At 46.6% G+C, this 24,241-nt stretch overlaps 1 protein-coding gene across 2 annotated transcripts in view; it reads right to left on the bottom strand.

The window, feature by feature from the left end:
• The window catches only part of GCKR (glucokinase regulator), a 142,080-nt gene that overhangs the window by 9,045 nt on the left and 108,794 nt on the right, over positions 1-24,241 (bottom strand). For both annotated transcript variants that reach the window (XM_029596365.1, XM_029596364.1), the window contains exons 13-15: positions 16,898-16,974; positions 10,150-10,246; positions 1,298-1,395 (exon numbers count right to left, since the gene is read on the bottom strand). In XM_029596365.1, the coding sequence (XP_029452225.1) occupies positions 1,298-1,395; positions 10,150-10,246; positions 16,898-16,974 (272 nt within the window). The remainder of the gene's footprint in view (positions 1-1,297; positions 1,396-10,149; positions 10,247-16,897; positions 16,975-24,241) is intronic.

Below are 24,241 nucleotides of genomic sequence, written 5' to 3'. Positions count from 1 at the left end.
TTCTGTATCGGTAAAGGTTTTGAGGATTCCTTTTACTCCTCTGACAGGGATAAAACAGCACACAGACATTTGAAAATATGCATATACATTTATTCTATTTATTTAAGCATCTTATATTCTTCAATTTTTCCATTTGTCCAATGCGGATTACAACACTAGGTATAGAATAAAATAAATAACAAAACTAGTGCAATAAAATAATAAAAGTCTGCAATTAAGTTGCCTGAACAAACAGAAATGCTTTTACAAGTTTCCTGAATTTCAAATAATCCCATTCATTACAAATATCCAAAGGCAAAGAGTTCCATAAAATAACAGCTGCAATAGAAAAAGACTTTTGTCTTGAAGATGATACACATTTCTAGGAGGATCAGGCTGCAAATTATGCGACAAGGAACACAACGTTCTTAATGGGGCATACCAGGAAAATCTATCAGAAAGACAAAAACTGTCACCATGAACTGCCTGATGAACTATTGCAAGCACCTTAAAAGTAACTTTCTCCTTGTTCCTCATCGCAGGCCATAAACAACATGCATAGCAGCATTCTGAACTAATTGCAGAACAAGAAGGAGATATTTAGGCAGGCCTGAATATAAAGAGTTGCAATAATCAAGTGCACTTAAGAACTATTGCTTGTATAACAAATGTACATTCCAAAACTGCTAAAATCACTCACAAAGGCTTAAGATTAGACACAATTTCAAAAAGGCTGGCCTAGCAATCTTTTGCACTTGGGATTTTAGAGTCAACTGAGAATCAAATAGCCCGCCAAAATTTCTAACCTCTTTTTGCAAGGTGACAGAAAAACCTGCAGGAGCAATATCTCGTGGGATTACAAGAGGAATACGTTTTCCCAACCATACTGCCGTCGTCTTGTCACAATTTAAAACCAAACCATTCTTTGTCATCTTTTTTTTTTTTTTCATCAGGGTAATACTTTGAGAAAACTTCTGAATGGGAAATTTACCTGCAATAGTACTGGGAATAAAAAAAGCTGCTCATCAGCAGGACAGATTTTATATATAAAACCCAGGAGCCAGCCCATACATGCACTGCTTACTCCCCCAACCTACACCCCCAGAAATGCCTCTCTTAAAACTAATGGAAGTACCCATTCTGAGGGAGGAGGAGGAGGATAGTATTCTAACAGGGTAATAAATACCTACTTATCCAGGTAAATCGGTATGTACAATTGCCCTCATGTTACTTAGTATAGTTCTAGTAGCCGAGAAAGCAAAGAGGGGAATGAATGAGGCAATGCATGTCAATGATAAATCTATGAATAAGCCCTTACTGGTAGGTACTGGCCAGCTGTAGCATGGGAGACAGCGTGGAAATTTGATGTCTTTTCCTTCACTAGAGCTGCCAACTTCTCGATCTCAGGCAGTTCATCTAAAAGTCAAAGTGAGGCAAATATTCAAATATGTCACTGAGATACTCCCTTTAATACCAAGAACAGTTATACCAGGGGTGATCAACTCCGGTCCTTGAGGGCCACAAACAGGCCAGGTTTTCAGGATATGCACAATGACTAGGCATGAGATAGATTTGCATGCTCTGCTTCCATTGTCTGCATATCTTTCTCATGCATAGTCACTGTGGATAGCCTGAAAATCTGGCCTATTTGTGGCTCTCAAGGAACAGAATTGACCATCCCTGAGTAGTGCCAAGACCAATAACAGCAGACAGGCTCTGTTGTTCTTGCCGGCGACAATCTTGCTGAAACACTGGTTCAAAGCTGAGGTACTAAAACCGTATGCACCTAGGGGTGAATTTTAAAAGCCCGGAGAGCACTAAAGCCGGGAGATAAGCGCAGAAGTCAGGATGGCCCATGCCGCATGGATTTTAAAAGGCGCCTGCGTATGCACGTATCTCCCGGCATGCGCCCAAAATTTGTTTGTTTGAAAAAAGGGGTAGGGCATGGACAGGGCACGGGCGTTTCAGGATTTATAAATGAAACCACTTGTGCGCATGCCGGGGTCCCCTACCATGTACCTTTACTTCTGCTAAGGAGGGCGTGTAAGGCCTAAAATAAAGAAAAACTAGGCTAGTCAGCGGGGTTTTAAGTGTAGGAGCTAAAAGGGTAAAAAGGAAGCTAATTAACTTGGGGGGGGGGGTTTAGGAATTCCTTTTACCTGGGTGAACTGGGAACGAACTGGGGAAACTGCTAATTGCATTGGTGCTCGTGTCTACTAAACTGCCCCCACTTATGAGGTAGAGACATCCATATAAAATTGTGCGCACATGTACGCACGTACAGTCTATTTTATACCATGCGTGCATATACGTGCGTATGTTATAAAATGGCCACATCCCTTGGCGTGAGCCAGCATACGTGCATACATGTGCGCCTGCGTGCCGGTATCAAAGTTACCATCTAAGGGTTTGATTCATCACCAGTAGGGATGTGAATCGTGTCCTCGATCGTCTTAACGATCGATTTCGGCTGGGAGGGGGAGGGAATCGTATTGTTGCCGTTTGGGGGGGTAAAATATCGTGAAAAATCGTTAAAAATCGTTAAAAATCGAAAAATCGAAAAACCGGCACATTAAAACCCCCTAAAACCCACCCCCGACCCTTTAAATTAAATCCCCCACCCTCCCGAACCCCATCCCTCGCCGGAACATCGTTAAAAATCGAAAAATCGAAAAATCGAAAAACCGGCACACTAAAACCCCCTAAAACCCACCCCCGACCCTTTAAATTAAATCCCCCACCCTCCCGAACCCCCCCCCCAAATAACTTAAATAACCTGCGGGTCCAGCGGCAGTCCGGAACGGCAGCGGTCCGGAACGGGCTCCTGCTCCTGAATCTTGTCGTCTTCAGCCGGCGCCATTTTCCAAAATGGCGCCGAAAAATGGCGGCGGCCATAGACGAAAAAGATTGGACGGCAGGAGGTCCTTCTGGACCCCCGCTGGACTTTTGGCAAGTCTCATGGGGGTCAGGAGGCCCCCCACAAGCTGGCCAAAAGTTCCTGGAGGTCCAGCGGGGGTCAGGGAGCGATTTCCCGCCGCGAATCGTTTCCGTACGGAAAATGGCGCCGGCAGGAGATCGACTGCAGGAGGTCGTTCAGCGAGGCGCCGGAACCCTCGCTGAACGACCTCCTGCAGTCGATCTCCTGCCGGCGCCATTTTCCGTACGAAAACGATTCGCGGCGGGAAATCGCTCCCTGACCCCCGCTGGACCTCCAGGAACTTTTGGCCAGCTTGTGGGGGGCCTCCTGACCCCCACGAGACTTGCCAAAAGTCCAGCGGGGGTCCGGAAGGACCTCCTGCTGTCCAATCTTTTTCGTCTATGGCCGCCGCCATTTTTCGGCGTCATTTTGGAAAATGGCGCCGGCTGAAGACGACAAGATTCAGGAGCAGGAGCCCGTTCCGGACCGCTGCCGTTCCGGACCGCCGCTGGACCCGCAGGTTATTTAAGTTATTTGGGGGGGGGTTCGGGAGGGTGGGGGATTTAATTTAAAGGGTCGGGGGTGGGTTTTAGGGGGTTTTAGTGTGCCGGCTCACGATTCTAACGATTTATAACGATAAATCGTTAGAATCTGTATTGTATTGTGTTCCATAACGGTTTAAGACGATATTAAAATTATCGGACGATAATTTTAATCGTCCTAAAACGATTCACATCCCTAATCACCAGTGGTTTTAGCTTCCAGGAGGCAAAGAGTGGCCAAATATTGTCTTTTGCAGAGCATCTATTCTTGTACAAAGGCACACTTGACCATCATTCATTGTATTTTCAAACTAAAAGATATTCAGAAGAGCCCAAAAAAGATATTTGGAGCATATAGGAGGTTGAACTCACTTACCCTTGATATTCTCAGGCTCCTGTCTACAACTGTTGATTGATTAACCCCAGCCCATGCCCCAAGCGTGTACATCTGTGGAGTACCTATTCTCTTCCCCAAAGCTTTTAATCCAAATATATGTACTCTAGCTCACAAGAGGATTACGTCTGTTGCCTACGTAGCTCCCAATATTTCCTATGAAAGGAACAATGATTTTTAAATTTTATTTTCCTACCATGGATTAGCACAGAAACAAGCATCTGCTATATTATTTTTATTTTATTTACTTTGATCATGTTCAATAGAATGGAATAAGAAAAACATCGCAGGAAAAAAACTGGAAAAATGTCCTGTTTGGAACCATTTCTGACCACGTTTAAATAGACAATATTATGATGCCTGCAGCACGCTGTGGCACTTATCTACTGAAAAGCAGCTTTTTGACAGTCCTCACCTACTGCACCAGCAAAACCACCAAGGACACCAAATGTAGAACCAAAAGACTATTTATTACATAAAAAACAAAACGGTGTTATTGATTTTTCCCTTTCTCGGGGAGATGGCAGAAAACAGGTTGCCAGGTTTCCAGAGCCTCTGGACAGGGTGAGGGTCGTCCCTTCACTGCCTGGGATCCTTCCCCTCCTGCTACTGTTGAAAATGGAGCATCAGCATGCCTAGGCGAGGCCGACAGAGAGGGGAAAATGACAGTTACTGAGGATGCCTCCAAAACCCATCAGTAAGCAGCAGGTGCAAAGCAGGCCAGGCAGTACATATAAATACACTTCCAAAAGGAGGAATCTCTTTTTCTCCAAAGCAAGTACCAGGCTGGGAAGGCATGCATGCATGCGTCCCTCTTGGCATGCTTGGTCTACAGGACATCGGCACTTTGAAGAGGCTATTGAATGCCTGCGTAATCAGGGGAAAAGGAAGAAATAAGATGGAAAGGAAGGATGTGCAGAAGAGAGAAGACATACAGTGGCACCAAGAAAGACAAAGACAAGCAACATGACAGACATTGCTCACTGAATGCAGAGACAGCACATGCCTGTTAGGAACCCAGTGAATGTCAGCCTTAGAGACAGGAGATTATGCAGATGAACCTCAAGAACACAGGTGAAACAGAATCCCTGATACATACTTTAGAAACCCATGTAAAGTAGAAATATCTATATATACTCTCTAAGACACCCTTCCTAGCTGCCTGCCCCCTCTCTTACCCCTCCCCCCCTGCAGGATCAAGAAAGAGTGGAGCTCTAAGGAGGAGCAGGATATAAGGTCAGAAGGAACAAACAAGCCTTGCTGATGCAATGACTCATTTGCCTGGTTCCTGACTCGTGGCCTAGCTCCTGGAGTGCCATGCCTGGTTACTGACACCACTCTTAAGTACTTCAGACCTGTGATTGGCTACGCCACTCTCTTCCATCTTCCCAGCCATTGGCTTCCACTTCACCCAAAACCTGAGGCCTCTTCTTGGCAGCAAGATTTGTGGAAACATTGCCCCAAAATTGCCTAGGGCTTGCTCAAACCCTGGCAGTGCCTTTTCTACTGCACGTAATAGTGGACTGCACCCAAACCACAGAAAGGAAAACAATCCTACAATGCACAACTGCACAGGCAAAAAAAAGAGAAGGACAGGAGAAAAGACTCATGTTTACTGCAGCATCATTTAATGGACTCATCGACACTGTGTGTGTGAACCCTGTCCTCGCCCAGAAAGCTAGGAGACAAGACACGTCAGGTTTACCTGATCTGGTAGGTGGACACATCAGGGGTCGTCCCTCCTTGTTCCAATGCTGTTCCTGGAGGACCAACCTCAGGAAAGCGGGCAAGCATCAGCAGGAGGCAGCAGAGTTTCTACCCTTGGCTGCCATTCTTACCAGGATTTAAACAAGAGCTCATGATGCACACATTTTTTATACTGTGTTTTGCCCCACTAAGGCAGCACATTACCAGCATTTAAAGGCAGCGTATCTGTTAATGCTGCCAAGGCACAGATGATAGGCATTTGGCACTCTTTGGTGATTCTGAACAGCAGGCTTTTGGGAAGGAGCAAGAAGAGTGAGTGGAAACAGTGACCATTTCTTGGTAGATAACGTACTTACCTCCATCAGTACTGACGTGCATCCCTGTTCAGAGCACCAATAACAGGTGGTGCGCAGGGAGCCATAGACTAAAAGGCACTGTGCTAGTTACTAATTATGAGGGCTGTGCTTCAGAAGATGGTAGGGGTGCTTTCAGGAGTGTATTGCATAAAGACAGAACACGACTATGGCACTGATGGAGCCCTTATGCGTGACAAATTATAATCCAGTAGCCAGCATTACTGGTTTGTGTGGAACTAGAAAGTTCCTCATATTCTCCTCTATCCAATGTTCCCCAAGCTCTCCTCTACCCAATGCTGACATCGCTTCACCATCTAGTAGCCAGTAGGCCCATATAATGGCTAGGGTCATGTGAATGCTGTCCCTTATTATAACTAGCCTCCAGGGTGGGTCAGGGCTTCAGGCCTGGGCTCAGCCTCCCACCTAGGCCAAGTCCCAGGCATTGGGACCTGGCCTCCGACCTGGGTCTGGGCTGAGGCCCTAGCATTGGGACCCAGCCTGTGGGTCAGGGCATGGAGTCAGGCCTGGCTCCAGGCCCTGGCCTAAGCCAAGGCCCCAATATCGGGATCCTGCCTTTGTTGGCTTACCCGGTAGATTAGGGTTTTTTTTCTTAATTTTGGGGGATCTCGGCCAAAGCTCCGTCATCAGCCAGTGCGACCGCTGAGACTGTGACAGTTGCGTTCGGGCCTAGGCCATGGCCCCTGCTTTGGGTTGCGGCCTATGCCCTATGTGAGGCCCCGGCATTGTGCACGGGCATAGGCCATGGTCCCTGCTTTGGTCCTTGGCCTATACCCTAGGTGAGGCCCCGGCTTTGGGCCTAGAACTAAGCTCGATGCATTAGTTTTAAACATGATGAACGAATAATGTTTGTTTCATTCAGGGGGATCCCTGATTCGGTTCAGGGCCCCCCAAATGAAACAGTTTAGCCTTATTCATTGCATTTTGCACATTTATTTTAAACAAATGCACATCCCTAGTGTTTGTGTCTGTATGAATACTGGGGATTTCCCAATTGATTACTATAGAATCAGGGTAAATAAGAAAATAAACATCATGCTGGGTCAGACCAAGGTCCACTGACTCCAGCGTTCTGTCTCTGATAGTGGCCAGTCTGGGTCACAAGTACCTGTCAGATCCCCAATAATTGAGTTATTTCTTATTTTACATTCCCAGGGATAAGTGCAGACTTTCCCAAGTCTACCTGCCTAATAACTGTTTTTGGACTTTTTCTTCAGGAACTTGTTCAAACCTCTCTTGAACTCCCACTATGTTAGTTGCTTTGACCACGTTCTCTGGCAACAGATTCCATAGCTTGATTGCGCGCTGAGTGAAAAAAAAATTCCTACGATTTCTTATAGATCTTCTGGTTGCCAGTTTTATGGCCTAGTATTGTTTGAAAGGGAAAATAACTGTTTATTATTTACCCATTCCACACCACTCATGATTTTATACATTATAATCATATCCCCACTCAGTCTCTTTTTCGAGCTAAAGAACCCAAATCTGGGTAGTCTTTCTACACAAGGGAGTTTGGCCATCCCCTTTAGCATTTTTGTTGCCCTTCTCTGTATCAGAGAATATGTGTTGTGGAAATGGGCAAGCATTTTGTCTTCTTGTCCTTAGATTGTGTTGACCTTATGGCCCACCATGCTTTTGGCCAGATTTTAAAAACCTGGCACGCATAAATCCCGGGGTTTCCGCCCATGGCCAGGCTTTACGCGTGCCGGGCCAATTTTCAAACGGGCCCGGCCATGCGTGTAAATCCCGGTACGCGAGAAAGTGCCGGGGACTGAAAAGGGGGTGGTCCGGGGGCGGAGAGGGGTGGTCTGGGGAGTGGGGAGGGGGTGGGGCTGGAGGCACTGGTAGAGCGGTCATTTGCCGCTGTGCCGGGGGAGCGCACGCTGGCAGTCGGCCGGAGCGCGCAAGTTGCTTCTGCTCTGGAGGAGCAGCAACTTCAAAAAAACAAAAAAAAGGGGGAAGGGAGGTTAGGGTAGGTGGTAGGGAACTGGGGAAGGCCGACGATACGTCGCTGCGCAAATTTAGCTAAACTGTGCCCCCCTTGCGTGCGCCGCTTCCGATTTTATAACATGCGCGCACTGGCATGCGCATGTTATAAAATCGCGCACCCATGTGTGCGCGCCGGGTAGCACGCCCACATGGACGCGTGCGCGTATTTTTTTTTTAAATCTACCCCTTAATGTATTTTCCCCATCTTTTTCTATTGGTGACTAATGTGATTTGAGTAAATTTGCATGTCTGAAAAAGGAATAATCGGGTTTAAGCATAGAGAAATGAGGTAGCCAATGCATTCCGAGCTCAGATCAGGGCATGCCCAAAATGCTTCATTTTTTGCACACTGTTTCCCTATATTCAGCCTTCCCTACAGCCTGTATTCCAGCCTTGAATAGGAATTATTTTTGGTCGTGAGATGGGCTTAATAGCAATTCACCTCAGTTTCTGCCAAGAAATGGGTGAATCAGATTTTCTTTTTCAGTTTCTGACCTCAGTGTATTTATTTATTTAGTTATTTATTTAAAAGCTTTTACTATACCGACATTCGTAGGTCACATCACGCCGGTTTACAAATAACTGAAGCAGGCAGAAATTACAATAAACACGGTAGGGGTAGGAGGAGCAGGCGAGAAGGGGGAGGGGGCAAGGGGCAAGAGCAGCTGGAAAAATAAACGGCAGGCGAGTGAGAAGTGACAGGAATGAACAATAAAAGAACAGTAAGAGAAACAATATATCTGTAACTGTATAGTGTACTATGATAGAGTTTTGCACAGAGTGCCATGAAATAGAAAGCACCTTGGCCTTCCTTAGATAAAGAAATTGCCTGGACATATTATATAAATGTTCTGGCTGTAAATGCCTTAATTGTTGTATTGTATGGTAACCATATATGGCTTTGCATGGGAAAACGCACATACAATCGCGTGCAGAGGCGCGTACAAACCCGCGGCAGCTTCAGTGCATTTTATTACATTGACCCCTATGAGGTTGGAAATATTTGTGGCTGGCGAATTGCCAATTAACTTTTCTTGCAGAGGTTGCTACTGATTGGCTATTTTTCTAGTTTAGTTTATTGGAATTTCTAGACTGCCTTAACAGCAAGTGCTCAAAGCGGTTTACAAAATTGAAACATTAATTAGAGCATTTAACTGAAACATAAGTACAGCATTTAAAATTCCATATGTATATAATAAGGGTTTTGTGAGTGAGAAAAAAGCATGTACAAGCGCGCTTGCAGAACCGCAGGTTTTCTGTGCGACTGCATGATAATGGCATGCAAAGGAGGCGATTATCTATTTACAGGCAATGCAGGGAGCTGCACTAGGAGAGAGATTAGGTTAGTGTGGGTTGTTTAATGTGGGTTTTTAGCACCTGGGTCAGGGCAGGAGGTAAGTGAAAGTGCCGATGTGGAGACCAGTTTTTTTAATGCTTTTGTGAGTCAGCCAAGAGGCGGACGGAATGGGTAGAGAGAAGGCAGCTTCTCAAAGAGGCTGAATCACCAATCTGCATTTCATGCTCTCGCCGGCGGTAGGAGTCTGATCATGAAGGCGTTAGATATTGCTCTACCCACCTTCACATCAACTTCTGGACCACTAATTTTTTTTTTTTTTTTAAAGAAAGGCTTTTGCCCCGAGAATCAAATGAGAGTGTTTACACGTCGATGGATGTCCACGCGGGTTTCTGCGTGGATGTCTACGTGGTTTACTATATAGGGCCATGAGCGTGCGTTACTGTGAGCATTATGGCGCGTATGTTTGATGTGCGTGGATTTTTTGCGCGTATCTAATTAGCTTACACGGCCGTTATTACATCCCACGCTTCCGCTGGTTTCTGTCACGAGCACCCAAGAAAATAAACACAGAAAAATCGGCTCGATAGTGTTTCCAAAGGTGAGGGTAATGAGTGACTCTATATTTATGTTCATTTTGGATATTATATATTGTCTTGCGTTATAAATTAAATGAAGCTGTTCCTTCGGTGAATATGCCTTCTGGCAAGAGACTGGAACTCAGACGGGAAGCTTGCTATGGGACCAATGGAGGAAGTATTCATCAATAGGGAATAAGTAAGGATATTTTTATGTTTGTTATGGTTGTATTAAGAACCTGAAGATAGTGCGCTCAGTATGGCTCTCCATGTGTCTGAAACACACCTATGTGTGTTGTCAACACTGTTTCTGTTACCCCATGCTGACCTCTGATCTACTTCCACCTCAGCCCCAACAATGTAAACAATCCTCACCATCCAGCGTGAAGATAAACAGAACAGTATCCATCTCTGATAAGGAAGGTAAAATGTTCTTCATAAAATCTTCATGAGAGATAGCGAATTCTGCGCCCTGAGGAAGAAAAGAGAGAACCCAGCCATAAAGAATGTCGATGCAGGGAATCCAGTATTACCTCCTTTTCATATCCCCCACCAAGTCCTTCCGCCTTCTGTATAATTCTTCACTCATCTGCTTCACCACATGGGCACAGGGTAGGATCTGAGCTCCCCCAGCGTTTCCTTTAGTCTTAACTGTGACTGTACATATACAATGGCACCTACTGCACCTATATAGATTACTTACAGAGCACAAAGAGGCTTGTCGCTACATTTAGTCGCGTGAAGCTCCTGGGATAGGGCAACAGAGATTGCCAGGCAGTTATCAACTATTGTAATCAATGATTTTATCAGCTTAAAGGGAGCTGGAGCCATCAAGTAGAGAAGGAAGCTCAGATTAGGAAAGTAAGGCTGGGGTTTACTGTCAGAAGCCAAATGAGCCGGTACTTACATTTCTCTCCCTCTCGTTGGAAAGCCTGCCAACCTAAGCCGCTGAATTGGATAGTTTAGACTTTCTAGTGAGACCTAAGAGCCTGGACTGTGCTTAAGTGTGAAAAGGCAGACACATTGAGATCCTACCCTAAAGAGCTTACTAGGAAGGACTGCTCGTGTAACAGGCCCCCTCATGGTTTTTATTTTTGGCAGGAGATGACGTCTTGTATTCCTAGTGATGGGAAGAGAGGAGGCTGCTCATACTCCCCTAAAAGGCTGTACATGAGATCTGATATACTGAGCAAAGGGCCCATCTAGCCCAGCATCCTGTTTCTAACAGTAACAAGGGGCAGGTACTTAGAGAAAGCCTTTAAGAAACAGGATTTGTGTAGAGTGAGTGGTGGTCCTACCTCTGCCATAATCTCCCTATTACCAGCACTCAGGCTTTGCCTAAGCCCTGGGACCTGATGTTATATTCTTGACTGCTGTGCTTAATAACCTCTGCGTGGGCTCTCTTCCATAATTTGGTTTAATTCCTTTCGGAACTTAGATCAAGTCTTTGCCTCACGGGTGGATTTCCTCCCTTTCAAGGCCATGGGAACTGACACTGAATCAACCCCCTTCTTCAGCATTGCCAGAAAGCTGCGACCACCACTGCTGCCTGCATGCCTGCCTGTCCAGCGTTCCCCTACCACAGCTCCCTCTGAAGTGTCTGCCTAGCCATCACCACAGCACAGTCTGCAAATCTTTTATTTATCAAAGGAAAATGAATCAATCGCCATAGAATTTCAAGAACCGTGCTGTAGAATTATCAGATTTTCGGTACAGAATCTAACCAGGAGCTTTCACAATAAACAGGTGGGCCTTGATCATGATTTTTTTAGACCTCAGTTGGTAAAAGCAAATGTCTAGTTAGGCGTCTGAAGTCAATTATTTGATTTGATTTATTTTATATTCGGCTTTTTCAGGCACTTCAAAGCAGATTGCATTAAGGCTTTGTAGGTAATTCTCTGTCCCCAGAGGGCTCACAATTTAAGGGGGTCATTCGCTAAACCATGGTATTTTTCCCATAGGGAAAATACAGCAGCCCGCAGGGGAAAAATACTGGGGCTGCAAAAGTCCCCCCCAAACAACGTACAATGGCAGCCCCGGGATTGTGGGGCCACTATCACTAAAAGAGGCCGGTGACTCTGAGTAAGCACACCTCAGACAAGTGTAAAATCCAGGGGGTCTGCACAGGACACCCCCCCCCCCCCCGTTACACCCCCACTCCCTCGCTCCTGCCGCCCTTGGAGGCGGCTGTTGTTGCAAAATAAAAAAAATCAAATTTTTTCTAATCTGTGCAAGCCCCGCCCTCAACCCCCCCCCTTATCTAAAAACATTTGGCCCCAAGAGGCTGGAACTCCCACCCTTGGATTCCCCCACGCTGAAAAAAAATCCCTGGTGGTCCAGTGGACCCCACTCCCGGACCACCACCCTCCCCTTAAAGACAAAAGTTGCTCTGATGATAGGAGCAAAATCTGGGTGTGGCCATTTTCAAGATGGCTGCTACCGGGTCCAGAGTCTAAGGAACTCTTAGGGCCCCCACTGGACCACCAGGGTGATTTCTACAAGTAAGAGGAGATCCTGGGGATGAGGTTCACTAAACCACCATGGCAGCTTTTGTCTTTAAGGGGGGATAATCTGGGGTGAGGGTCCACTGGACCACCAATGATCTTTCTTTGTGTGTGTGGGGGGGGGGTGATCCAGGGATGGGAATCCTGACTTTCTTAGGGCTGGAATTTTTTAGTGAAAGGGAGGGGTTGGGGGTGCAGGGCTTGTGCTGACTGTAAAAAGTAAAAATGTTTTCTGCATCAATGGCCACTTCCGAGGCAGGCAGAGGGGATAGACAGGGGCTTTACAGAGACCCTGGTCTTTTACACTCCTCTTGGAGAGTGGGGGGGTGCTTACTCAAAGCAGGGCCCCAGGAGCCTTGGGACGGGTGTTAACATCCTGAGGATCCCGGGAGAAGTTAGCTACAACTCTTCAGTTGTTGTTAATTTCTAATCAAATAAACACGAATCAACTTCTAATCAAATAACACAATTTTTTCATCAAGCCGTGTTATTTGATTTACATAGTTTAGGGTATTAATAAGCTCCTTAGCATGTATTTGCTTGCCAATGAGCAGATTTAAATATGCACAGAGCTAGGGCCGTCATAATATGAGATATTTCAAATATCTCATGTTATCCGCATGTTAGGTCCTTCATTACATGAAAAATAGTGTTTTTCGCATGATAAATGGTAGGGATGTGCAGAGCAAAATTTTATGTTCATATTTTTTATGTCCGAAAGGGGGTCCCACTTGCGGCCAATATGGACATAAAAAAAATCCAATGAGTTGGGTATATGTACATATGTGCAAAAAAAAAATTTAAACCCCCTCACCCTCCTTAATCCCCCCCCCCAGACTTACCACAACTCCCTGGTGATCGAGCGAGGAGTGAGGACGTCATTTCTGCAATCCTTGGCGAGAAGCATGTGACGTCGGTGGCACGTCGAGTGACGCGGCGTCACGTGATTCCCGGCTCGTTCGCGCCGGACGGCTCGTTCGGCCCAAAAAGAACTTTTGGCCAGCTTGGGGGGGCCTCCTGACCCCCCCAAGCTGGCCAAAAGTTCTTTTTGGGCCGAACGAGCCGTCCGGCGCGAACTCGCCGGGAATCACGTGGCGCCGCGTCACTCAGACGCGACGTCACGTGATTCCCGGCAAGTTCGCGCCGGACGGCTCGTTCGGCCCAAAAAGAACTTTTGGCCAGCTTGGGGGGGCCTCCTGACCCCCCCAAGCTGGCCAAAAGTTCTTTTTGGGCCGAACGAGCCGTCCGGCGCGAACGAGCCGGGAATCACGTGACGCCGGCGTCACTCGACGTGCCGCCGACGTCACATGCTTCTCGCCAAGGATTGCAGAAATGGCGTCCTCACTCCTCGCTCCATCACCAGGGAGTTGTGGTAAGTCGGGGGGGGGGGGGATTAAGGAGGGTGAGGGGGTTTATATTTTTATTTTGGCTCAATAATCGCGATTTCCCACATATCGAACATATCTATGTTCGATATGTGGGAAATCCGATCGTTTATGTCGAATCAATTTTTTAAGTAAAAAAAAAATATGAGTTGCGTTTTACTAATGCGGTCAATCCGAATGCACACCCCTAATAAATGGCCTAACATGGCTTAGTGAATGAGCCCTTGGAGGGTGTAGTGATTTGCCCAAAGCCACAACGTGCAGAGGCGGAATTTGAACCCTGGCTTACCTCGTTCACAGCCCGCCACTCGGCAAGAACATACATCTAGTGGCAATTTTCTAAATAAAAGGGTACTGGACTGAGGCTTGTGCTGTGAACCTGCCCACGAGGAGCACGGGCAGGCTCCCTACCTTTGTGGCCAGTCGGGCCGCTGACTTGCCTCTCGGTCCCCCAGCTATTTTTGGCGCGGCAGACCGCCGCTGACCTCCCTGGCATGGAGGCGGCATTCCTTCTTGCCCTGCGCGGCAGGGCCGAGTCGCCAGAAGCCTCCCATGCGGCTGGGACAGCCGCTGCAGCTCCTGCTCTCCCCAATGCGGCTAGAGCCGCTCCCGAGGTGCTCACTGCTGCCGGGGTCCTTGCCCGGTGGGGAGGCCGTCCCTGCTGGTGCCTGCTGTTGTCCTTGTCCATCTCCCTTCAGGGAGGCGCCATCCCTGCAGGTGCCTGCAGCCCTCCTGCGCTTCCTGCAGCCTGCCTTCCCTCCAGCTTCATGGCAGGGCTGCTCTCACTGCCTGCCTGGTTCTTTGGGCCTTCCATGTGGCTAGGAGGACACCAGCGGATCCTGCTCTCTCCCAGCTCTCCTTAGGCGTGGGCGCGCACCTGCCTTTAAAGGGCCAGCCAGATGTGGTCCCCTGCTAGCTCCTCCCTGGGCGTTGTCCTCTTCAGCCCTACAAAAGGGCCCAGCGTTCATTCCAGCTTTGCCTTCGCAAGGAGTTAGATGCTCCTGGGATCTTCCTGTCCTTCGCTCCAGGAGTTGTCCCTGTTCCAGCTCTTCTTCAAGGTCCTGTGTTTCCTGTTCTTCGTTGGAGCTCCTTGTCTTGTCCTGATGTCCATGTTCCAGTCCAGATATCTGCCTGCTGTTCCTGATGTCCGTGATCCAGTCCAGATGTTTGTTCTCCATTCCTGATGTCCGTGACCCAGTCCAGATGTCCTGAACTCCTGGTTCCTCGTTGCCACCCTTCCTGGCGTGCCACGTCGTGGTCTGCGACCAGTCCCACGGATGGGCAGTGTAGAGCACCTCGTGGTGCAATGCCTTCCTCATTTCTGCAGCACAAACCTCTGGGAGACTTGTCCCTGGTCTACGGAGTCCCTTGTGCTCGCTCCGCCCATGCCAAAGACTCTACTAGTACCTGTGCCGTTCCAGCGTGGTCCGCGACCAGTCACTGGCATGTAGGGTGCACCCCGGTGCAGGCCTCTACAGCTTCTGAGTCATGCTCCGTTCATTACTCCACTTCTCGTCTAGAGGCTACTTCGAGTCCAGCGTGGTCCGCGACCAGTCCCGCGGGTGGACTATGTAGGGCGCGCTGTGTCGCAGTCTCAGTCCAGTACTTTGCTCGAGTCTCCTGAATACCTTGAACCTTGCTCGCGTCTCCTGAATACCTTGAACCTTGCCTGAGTCTTCTGAATACCTTGAACCTCGCTCCTGAGTCCTCGTCTGTGCCTCCAAGTACCTTGTTCCTGAGTCTTCGTCTGAATCTCCATGTTCTGGTCTTCGCTGCCCTGGACTTCATCCGTCCTGCTGCTTCTTGCCTTTACCTAGCGGCAGGTCCGAAAGGTCTTGGAACGGTCGGGTGACTGTTCATAAGACCACCATTGCGTTGCTGGTCTTCCCGAAGCGTGCAGGTCCGGAGGAGGCTCAGTCTCTCCAGTCTTCTGTCCAGCCTCCCTCCTGTCCAGCCCATGCTCGGGCATGCCTCGCTTGCCGCGGCACCTCTTCGGAGTTCCTCTGGGGCCGAGCCATTTCCTAACAGCTTGCAGCAGTGAGGAAAAGGAAGTAACTTCAAAAAGGGACCAGGCTGGCGACCTGGCAGAAAATCACCACCGGATACATCTGTATTCAGGTCAGTATTGAATAGGGATCGTCCGTCTACCTTTGGGAGTTAGCCAGACGAACCCAGAGTTTTGAATTTCCCACTGCACCAAGCGGATAAATTTTAGCTGGGAAAGTCATGGCCCGCTTAAAACTTAACTGGATAAAAGGAGGGGCATTCTGGGAGTGGGGCTTTCTCCAGCTAACTTACCTTAAAAAATTGAAAAACCTAACAGGTGAGCAGTAGTAGCTCCACCCTCCTCACTCTCCACCCTCCAAGAGAATAAAACAATGTAGCAGGTATCCAAGTGGCTCTCTTCCCGTCACCTCCCCCCCACCAAGAAAGTAAAAAAAACCCCAAAAAACCTGTAGTGCGGCCCAAACAATGCAGCGGCCCAATTTCCCCTCCTTTACCTATCTTAAAACAAATTTGACTTGCAAATCCACACCCTCTACCTGCACCCAGAAGCCCAGCGGAAAGAAGGAAGGAAGGAAGGCAGGCCCTTACCTCCTCCTGCTGGGCTGCGGTGGAAGTGCTGGCGCAGTTGTCAGCCAGGCTCTCGGAATGCGCCGGAAGTGCCTCTTTCTTATCCGGCTAAATCTTAACCGCTGACTCATTTAAAAATGTAACCACTTGGCGAGGTGGAATATTCAAACCTCGGGGCTTGTCCGGCTAACTTCAAAAGTTAGCCAGTCAAACCTTTTTAAATATCGACCCTGGCACTTCAAGTATGGCCTTATACAAAAGCAATATTACCTCCTACTAATGATATCTCTCCCCATGCCTCCGAGTATCCTGTCAGCTGCTATATCAAACTAGCTAACAACTTTCAGGTCATTTGAAGTAATTAGTCCTATGCCCCTCTGCAGTTTGGAAGTTTTCAGTCCTTGTTCTCCTAATTGATCATCGGCCTAATGTGCTTTTCTACCCCAAATTTTACACATTTTTTTTTTACTGTTTCTAAGCCTTGACTATGCTTCCATTTTTTTCAAGTCCACTTCCATTTATTACATCCTTCCCCGTGTGTGTCTGTTGCAGATTTTTGTGTCACCTGCAAACAGTTCCTACTGCACTGCTCTTTTAAAGTGGGAAACACATTGATTTGAATTGAGTTTTCTTCACAGGCCAGCCAGTCCCGTGACCCACCAGCGCTGTCAGGTCGCCTTCTTTGTTAACCATTCCATTGTAGCCGCCAGCAATGAATCCTCTGAAATCTCTGTAATCTGGAAAAAAAAAAGAATTCCACGAAGTTTAATGAGAGGAACATGAGAAATATAATATAAAGTGCTGTTTAGTGTGCTCTAGTTGGAACAGAAAATTAGACACAGAAAATGTAGCATTTGCTGTTGCAATCCACCCAGCAACTGAGTGTCCAGACAGCACCATTCTTAGTGGCAATCATACTGACCTGACGAAGGGAACACAGCTCTCGAAAGCTACTTGGAAGTGTATTTAGCCCAATAAAGAGGTGTCAGTTACAACTTCCTTGACCTTTATTTCTCTGGATCTAAGTGGACTAACACGGTACTCACCTTACGCTCAGGCCGATGCAATGGCGGCTCGCGTAAATCAGGCTTACATGATTGAGCGCCCACTCTCCTAACATGCTCCCAGCCACCTCCCCTGAGCGCGAGATGCATTATTTAAATGAGGGGGGTTGCTCTAAAAGGGAGGTGCTAGGGAACATTGTGCGTCCCTAGTGCCTCCTCGGCATCGGGCGCCCAGGAGAGGTGGCTGTCAGTGCAGGCTGGGAAAACGGAAGCTCAATGCAAGCGTCCGTTTCCCCCCCACCCCCTCGCCACTGGCACAAGATGCCAGCACAAGACACACGGCCTGGACTGTACGTCTTGTGCGTCTATATTGGGCACCCAGAATTTTTTTTTTTCCCCAAGAATTTGTTCAAGACGTTTTTCCCTGCTTTTTGTGATTCCTCCGCTTAGTCTTGCAGCCATACTAAGTGGAGGAATCACAGAAATCAGGAATTTTTTCTTTTCCCAGTGAGCCCTTGAGCGCAGCATACCCTTTACTCCAGCCCCTGGCTGGCATAAAATTTGCCACGTTGCAATGGCCGCGCGGGAAATGTTTTGAATCGTGGGGATTAGCTAATAGCCTCATCTACATGGAATTTACATGTGATGAGCGCTATTAACTAGGCGCTGGATTGGACGAGCGTTTTGGACGCGCTAATCCCCATATTGCATCGGCCTGTTTATACATTAACCTATTACAGAAATCAAGGAAGTTTCTTGGTTGGGTCAGGATTCCTGGATATCAGTCTGAGAATAGCTGATTGGGGGAGTTCTGCAGACAGATGACACAGAGGTGTTGGCTGCAGGGATGTGGGTGCTTTGGAGATAGGTACATCAGCGATACCAAGTCAGAGGAGCTGGAGTTACAAGAAGCAGGCATTCTGGGGTTGCTGAGGACTGTAGATCTAGCTCACAGGCAGGGGCAGATTGCCCTCTCCAGGGATTGGGCTTCCCCCAGTGGGCTGGTTGCTTCCAACCTGTGATTTTTTTTTTTAATTCCTGGCACTCTTGGAAGGATGGTGGCATTAGCAGGAGAAGACCCGCCGAAACAAGGCCGCCATGGGAGCCCGTCCCCATTGCAGCGAAGACCCGCTGAAATAAGGCCGCCATGGTGAAGAAGGGGTTCGCGGTGAGCCCCAGAGCATGTTGTGAGAATGGAAGCCTGGGTGTGAGTATGGGAGAATGGGCGCCTGGGTGTGTGAGTAGGAGCTTGTATGTGTGGAGGAACATGTGAGAGTGAGAGTTTGTGTGTGTAAAGGATTCTTTCAGAGACACCATGAGCCTTTGTGTGTGTGAGTGAGAGAGATAGGAAGGGAAGAAGATAGGAGACAGAAGAAGCAGAAAGGGAAAAGTGACCCTGGGAAAGAATTAGGAAAAGACTGACAAGAGAAAAGTGGAAAAAAGAGACTTGGACCAGCTGATTAGAAAAATAAAAAGAACAGACAACAAAGGTAAAACAAATATATTTTGAGATTTTAGCAGTTGGAATATGCCATCTTTTGGTATGTGCATTTCTTATAATTTTGTATTTTGCTCTTTAGCTTTCCACTGTTCACAGTCTGGTTTCTCAGGCTTTCTATTTCGGTTTTGTTTGCATGCTTCTATTTTTAATTTGTAGTCCCTTATTTCTGTATTAGGTAAGGGTCAGTCTGTGTTCTGCCTGTGTGTGACTGAGGTGCAGAATTGCTGATAGCGTGTGGTTTCTCTGGAGGTGGTGTATTAATGTTCTAAGGCCTGGTGTAGTATTTGCATTGCTTCTTTTTCACAAGGTTGCTGTTATTTGAGTCCTGAGAGTCAGTTCTGTTATATGGTATGCTAAGGTTCTAGGTGCCTTTTTTTTTTTGCAGGGGTTTGTTTGTGTTACTTCCCAAAATGTTTAGCAGTGGAGGGGGGGGGGGGGTCTCTTTTTTTTTTTTTTTAGAGCGGTGACCCCAGAATTTGAATAGAGGTTTTTTTTTCATGTTGGGTTGCAATGTGAACTGTCATAGCTTTCCTCTGCACCTGTTCTCATTATTATTGCAATTTTATTGAGGTTATGGTGACCTCTGCCTTTCTGGAAAGAAGATTTGAAAAAGAATACATTGATATTTTATGACATAATTGGATCTGATGTTTGTATTCTTTGCTTTTTACCTGATATTCTTGTTTAATTAATTGCAACAAATATAAAATTAATATAGATTAATAAGGAATTTTTAATGTTGGTATGTGCTTGAAATAATAGCGTTAAAATATTCTAAAATGTTTCACTCATGATGCATAAGGGCTGTTGTAGACTACTAAGGAACCCATTGTAAGATGCATACTAAGGCATTATTTATCGATAAGAGGACAGCTAGTAGGGTTCAGACCTGTATGCTTACTGCCCACCCTTGTTAACCTTGGGCTCATCTAAAAACTCAGTTCTGGCTATGCCTGGCTCATGTTTTATATTTCTTGATTTTATTTTTTAATGTTTTAGGAAGAATGGTCATGTTTCTGTTTTGGTAATAATGTAACGTACGTACACCTCTGTTGCTAACTATAAACACAAAACCTATAACAGAGGACTCGGCACAATTATAATGCCAATGAATACTTCAATAATTTTATTCACAGATTTAAATCAATAATCTTTAATTAGAACCAACATGTGCTAGAAAACATCACATATTGAAACCATCAATGACACATTTCATTCATACCATCCATTCATACACCATAACCCTAATACCACTAAAATTTAACATTAACAACTTGGGTATATACCATTACCACTCAATGTTGACATGCCCAACATATAGCATTTTTATAGAATATAATACATGTGTCTAACAGCTGTTTATTAATTGGCAAAAAGCCTACAAACAAAATATTGTAAATTTTACAATCATGTATTATATTTGTTAAATATATGTTCTCGTTGTTATACACCCATTATACACCCAACAGGATAACTGTTTCACCCAAAATTTAGGGCTTCCTCAGGGGAAAATTGTGTATTCTTTAATGGCACGGTTGTGCTGTCATCATCTCAATACCATCTCCGTGCCATTAAAGAATACACAATTTTCCCCTGAGGAAGCCCTAAATTTTGGGTGAAACAGGTATCCTGTTGGGTGTATAATGGGTGTATAACAACGAGAACATATATTTAACAAATATAATACATGATTGTAAAATTTACAATATTTTGTTTGTAGGCTTTTTGCCAATTAATAAACAGCTGTTAGACACATGTATTATATTCTATAAAAATGCTATATGTTGGGCATGTGAACATTGAGTGGTAATGGTATATCCCCAAGTTGTTAATGTTAAATTTTAGTGGTATTAGGGTTATGGTGTATGAATGGATGTTATGAATGAAATGCGTCGTTGATGGTTTTAATATGTGATGTTTTCTAGCACATGTTGGTTCTAATTAAAGATGATTGATTTAAATCTGTGAATAAAATTATTGAAGTATTCATTGGCATTATAATTGTGCCGAGTCCTCTGTTATAGGTTTTGTGTTCATGTTTCTGTTTTTCCATTGTTGCCCTACATATAGAGGCTGATGATGGGGGTGGGTGTGGGGGGGAGCAAAAAAGCTAGCACTGGCCCTGGAGGCCTGACAGGCCATGGCAGAGCCCATCCTATGTACTGAGGGTGTCAGATACCCTATGGGCCAGTTTTGAAAAAATATCCTGGGCCGATATTTTCCTGCAGTCTGCCCCTGCTCACAGGTACAGGAGCTACAGGATGAAGTTCCATGACCGAGGCAGCTAGGAAGCATTCTAATTGCTAGGAACACTTCCTGTTTCCCAGTTTACCCTTCTGACTGTTCCCAGGGTCAAACCGCTCCATCAGGGTTTTGGTTCCTCGCTCTGGGTATCTGGCTTGTTGGGGGTTCCAGTTCAGTTCTTCTCAGCATGTTTGTTTATACTTTCAGGTCTCTTTATTCTGTATTTGGTCAGGGTCTTTCTGTGTTCTCCATGTGTGACCGAGGTGAGATATTCTGCTACCATATATAGAAACATAGAAACATAGAAATGACGGCAGAAGAAGACCAAACGGCCCATCCAGTCTGCCCAGCAAGCTTCACACATTTTTTTCTCATACTTATCTGTTTCTTTTAGCTCTTTGGTTCTATTTCCCTTCCACCCCCACCATTAATGTAGAGAGCAGTGATGGAGCTGCATCCAAGTGAAATATCAAGCTTGATTTAGGGGTAGTAGGGGAAGTAACCTTCGCAATAAGCAAGCTACACCCATGCTTATTTGTTTTACTCAGACTATATGTTATTCAGCCCTTATTGGTTGTTTTTCTTCCCCCCTGCCGTTGAAGCAGGGAGCTATGCTGGATATGCGTGTAGTATCAGTTTTTCTTCTCCCCTGCCGTTGAAGCAGAAAGCTATGCTGGATATGCATGAAGTATCAGTTTTTCTTCTCCCCTGCCGTTGAAGTAGAGAGCTATGCTGGATATGCACTGAAAGTGAAGTATCAGGCTTATTTGGTTTGGGGTAGTAACCGCCGTAACAAGCCAGCTACTCCCCGCTTTGTGAGTGCGAATCCTTTTTTCTTCTCCCCTGCCGTTGAAGCAGAGAGCTATGCTGGATATGCGTGAAGTATCAGTTTTTCTTCTCCCCTGCCGTTGAAGCAGGGAGCTATGCTGGATATGCGTGAAGTATCAGTTTTTCTTCTCCCCTGCCGTTGAAGCAGGGAGCTATGCTGGATATGCGTGAAGTATCAGTTTTTCTTCTCCCCTGCCGTTGAAGCAGGGAGCTATGCTGGATATGCGTGAAGTATCAGTTTTTCTTCTCCCCTGTCGTTGAAGCAGAGAGCTATGCTGGATATGCGTGAAGTATCAGTTTTTCTTCTCCCCTGCCGTTGAAGCAGAGAGCTATGCTGGATATGCATTGAAAGTGAAGTATCAGGCTTATTTGGTTTGGGGTAGTAACCGCCGTAACAAGCCAGCTACTCCCCGCTTTGTGAGTGCAAATCCTTTTTTCCACATTTCCTCTTGCTGTTGTAGCTTAGAGCGATGTTGGAGTCACAGTAACCATGTGTATGTTTATTGAATAAGGGTTAGAGATGTGAATCGTTTTCCATATCGTCTTAACGATAGAAATCGAGTGGCAGGGCAAGAAAATCGTGTTAGGCACGATTTTTTTAGTTAAAAAATCGTTAAAAATCGTTTTTTCCGATTAGTGCGCACTAACTGGGAGTTAGTGCGCACTAACTGAAAATGATACAATTTGACACTTTTCAGGTCAGTTAAGGTCAGTTTAGGAATGAATATGTATTCCTATTGGCTGCCCTCTTATTTATTCATGTTACCAAGCTTCCCACTGACAGTATATGGGGGATGGGAAATGGAAACAGTTGGTAGCTTGACAAAACAAGTAATGTGATCAGTCAATGTGACTAGAACTTGTGCCCTAACCCTGATACCAGGGGTATTGTGATCTTCCTGCACACAGTGCCCTATCCCTATTAATACCAGGAGTGTTGTGATCTTCCTGCACACAGTGCCCTATCCCTATTAATACCAGGAGTGTTGTGATCTTCCTGCACACAGTGCCCTATCCCTATTAATACCAGGAGTGTTGTGATCTTCCTGCACACAGTGCCCTATCCCTATTAATACCAGGAGTGTTGTGATCTTCCTGCACACAGTGCCCTAACCCTGGCACCAGGGTTGTTGTGATCTTCCTGCACACAGTGCCCTATCCCTATTAATACCAGGAGTGTTGTGATCTTCCTGCACACAGTGCCCTAACCCTGGCACCAGGGGTGTTGTGATCTTCCTGCACACAGTGCCCTATCCCTATTAATACCAGGAGTGTTGTGATCTTCCTGCACACAGTGCCCTAACCCTGGCACCAGGGGTGTTGTGATCTTCCTGCACACAGTGCCCTATCCCTATTAATACCAGGAGTGTTGTGATCTTCCTGCACACAGTGCCCTATCCCTAATACCAGGGGTGTTGTGATCTTCCTGCACACAGTGCCCTATTCCTGATACCGGGGGTGTTGGGATCTTCTTGCACACATCCCGGTATCAGGGATAGGGCACTGCATGCAGGAAGATCACAACACCCCTGGTATTAGGGATAGGGCACTGCGTGCAGGAAGATCACAACACCCCTGGTATCAGGGATAGGGCACTGTGTGCAGGAAGATCACAATACCCCAGAGGAGTGAGGGTCAGGCAGCTCCCCTCTGTCTGTGAAGCCAGCCTCTCACTAGTAATGCAGGGAGGGAGCTGTCTCAGACTTCACCATCCTCCCCCCCCCCCCTCACCCACACACCATTCACTAGCTGGGACATGGGGGAAGTCAGGAGTGAGGGTCAGGCAGCTCCCCCCTGTCTGTGAAGCCAGCCTCTCACTAGTAATGCAGGGAGGGAGCTGTCTCAGACTTCACCATCCTCTCCCCCCCCCTTACCCACACACCATTCACTAGCTGGGACATGGGGGAAGTCAGGAGTGAGGGTCAGGCAGCTCCCCCCTGTCTGTGAAGCCAGCCTCTCACTAGTAATGCAGGGAGGGAGCTGTCTCAGACTTCACCATCCTCCCCCCCCTCACCCACACACCATTCACTAGCTGGGACATGGGGGAAGTCAGGAGTGAGGGTCAGGCAGCTCCCCCCCTGTCTGTGAAGCCAGCCTCTCACTAGTAATGCAGGGAGGGAGCTGTCTCAGACTGGTATCAGGGATAGGGCACTGAGTGCAGGAAGATCACAACACCCCTGGTATCAGGAATAGGGCACAGGTTCTAGTCATATTGACTGATCACATTACTTTTTTTGTCAACTACAAACAGTTTTCATTTCCCATCCCCCCAACCATCACCTCAGTTGGAACCTTGGTAACATCAATAGATAAGAGGGAAGCCAGCCAATAGGAATACATATTCATTCCTAACTGACCTTTACTGACCTGGATAGTGTCAATAATTTGTATCATTTTCTGTTAGTGTTCCTGAGTTTCCATTTCCAT

The sequence above is a fragment of the Rhinatrema bivittatum genome, chromosome 3, assembly GCF_901001135.1.
Source record: "Rhinatrema bivittatum chromosome 3, aRhiBiv1.1, whole genome shotgun sequence".
Taxonomy (NCBI): domain Eukaryota; kingdom Metazoa; phylum Chordata; class Amphibia; order Gymnophiona; family Rhinatrematidae; genus Rhinatrema; species Rhinatrema bivittatum.
The sequence above is the reverse complement of the archived record's forward strand: the minus strand, read 5'-3'. Positions and strand labels throughout refer to the sequence as shown.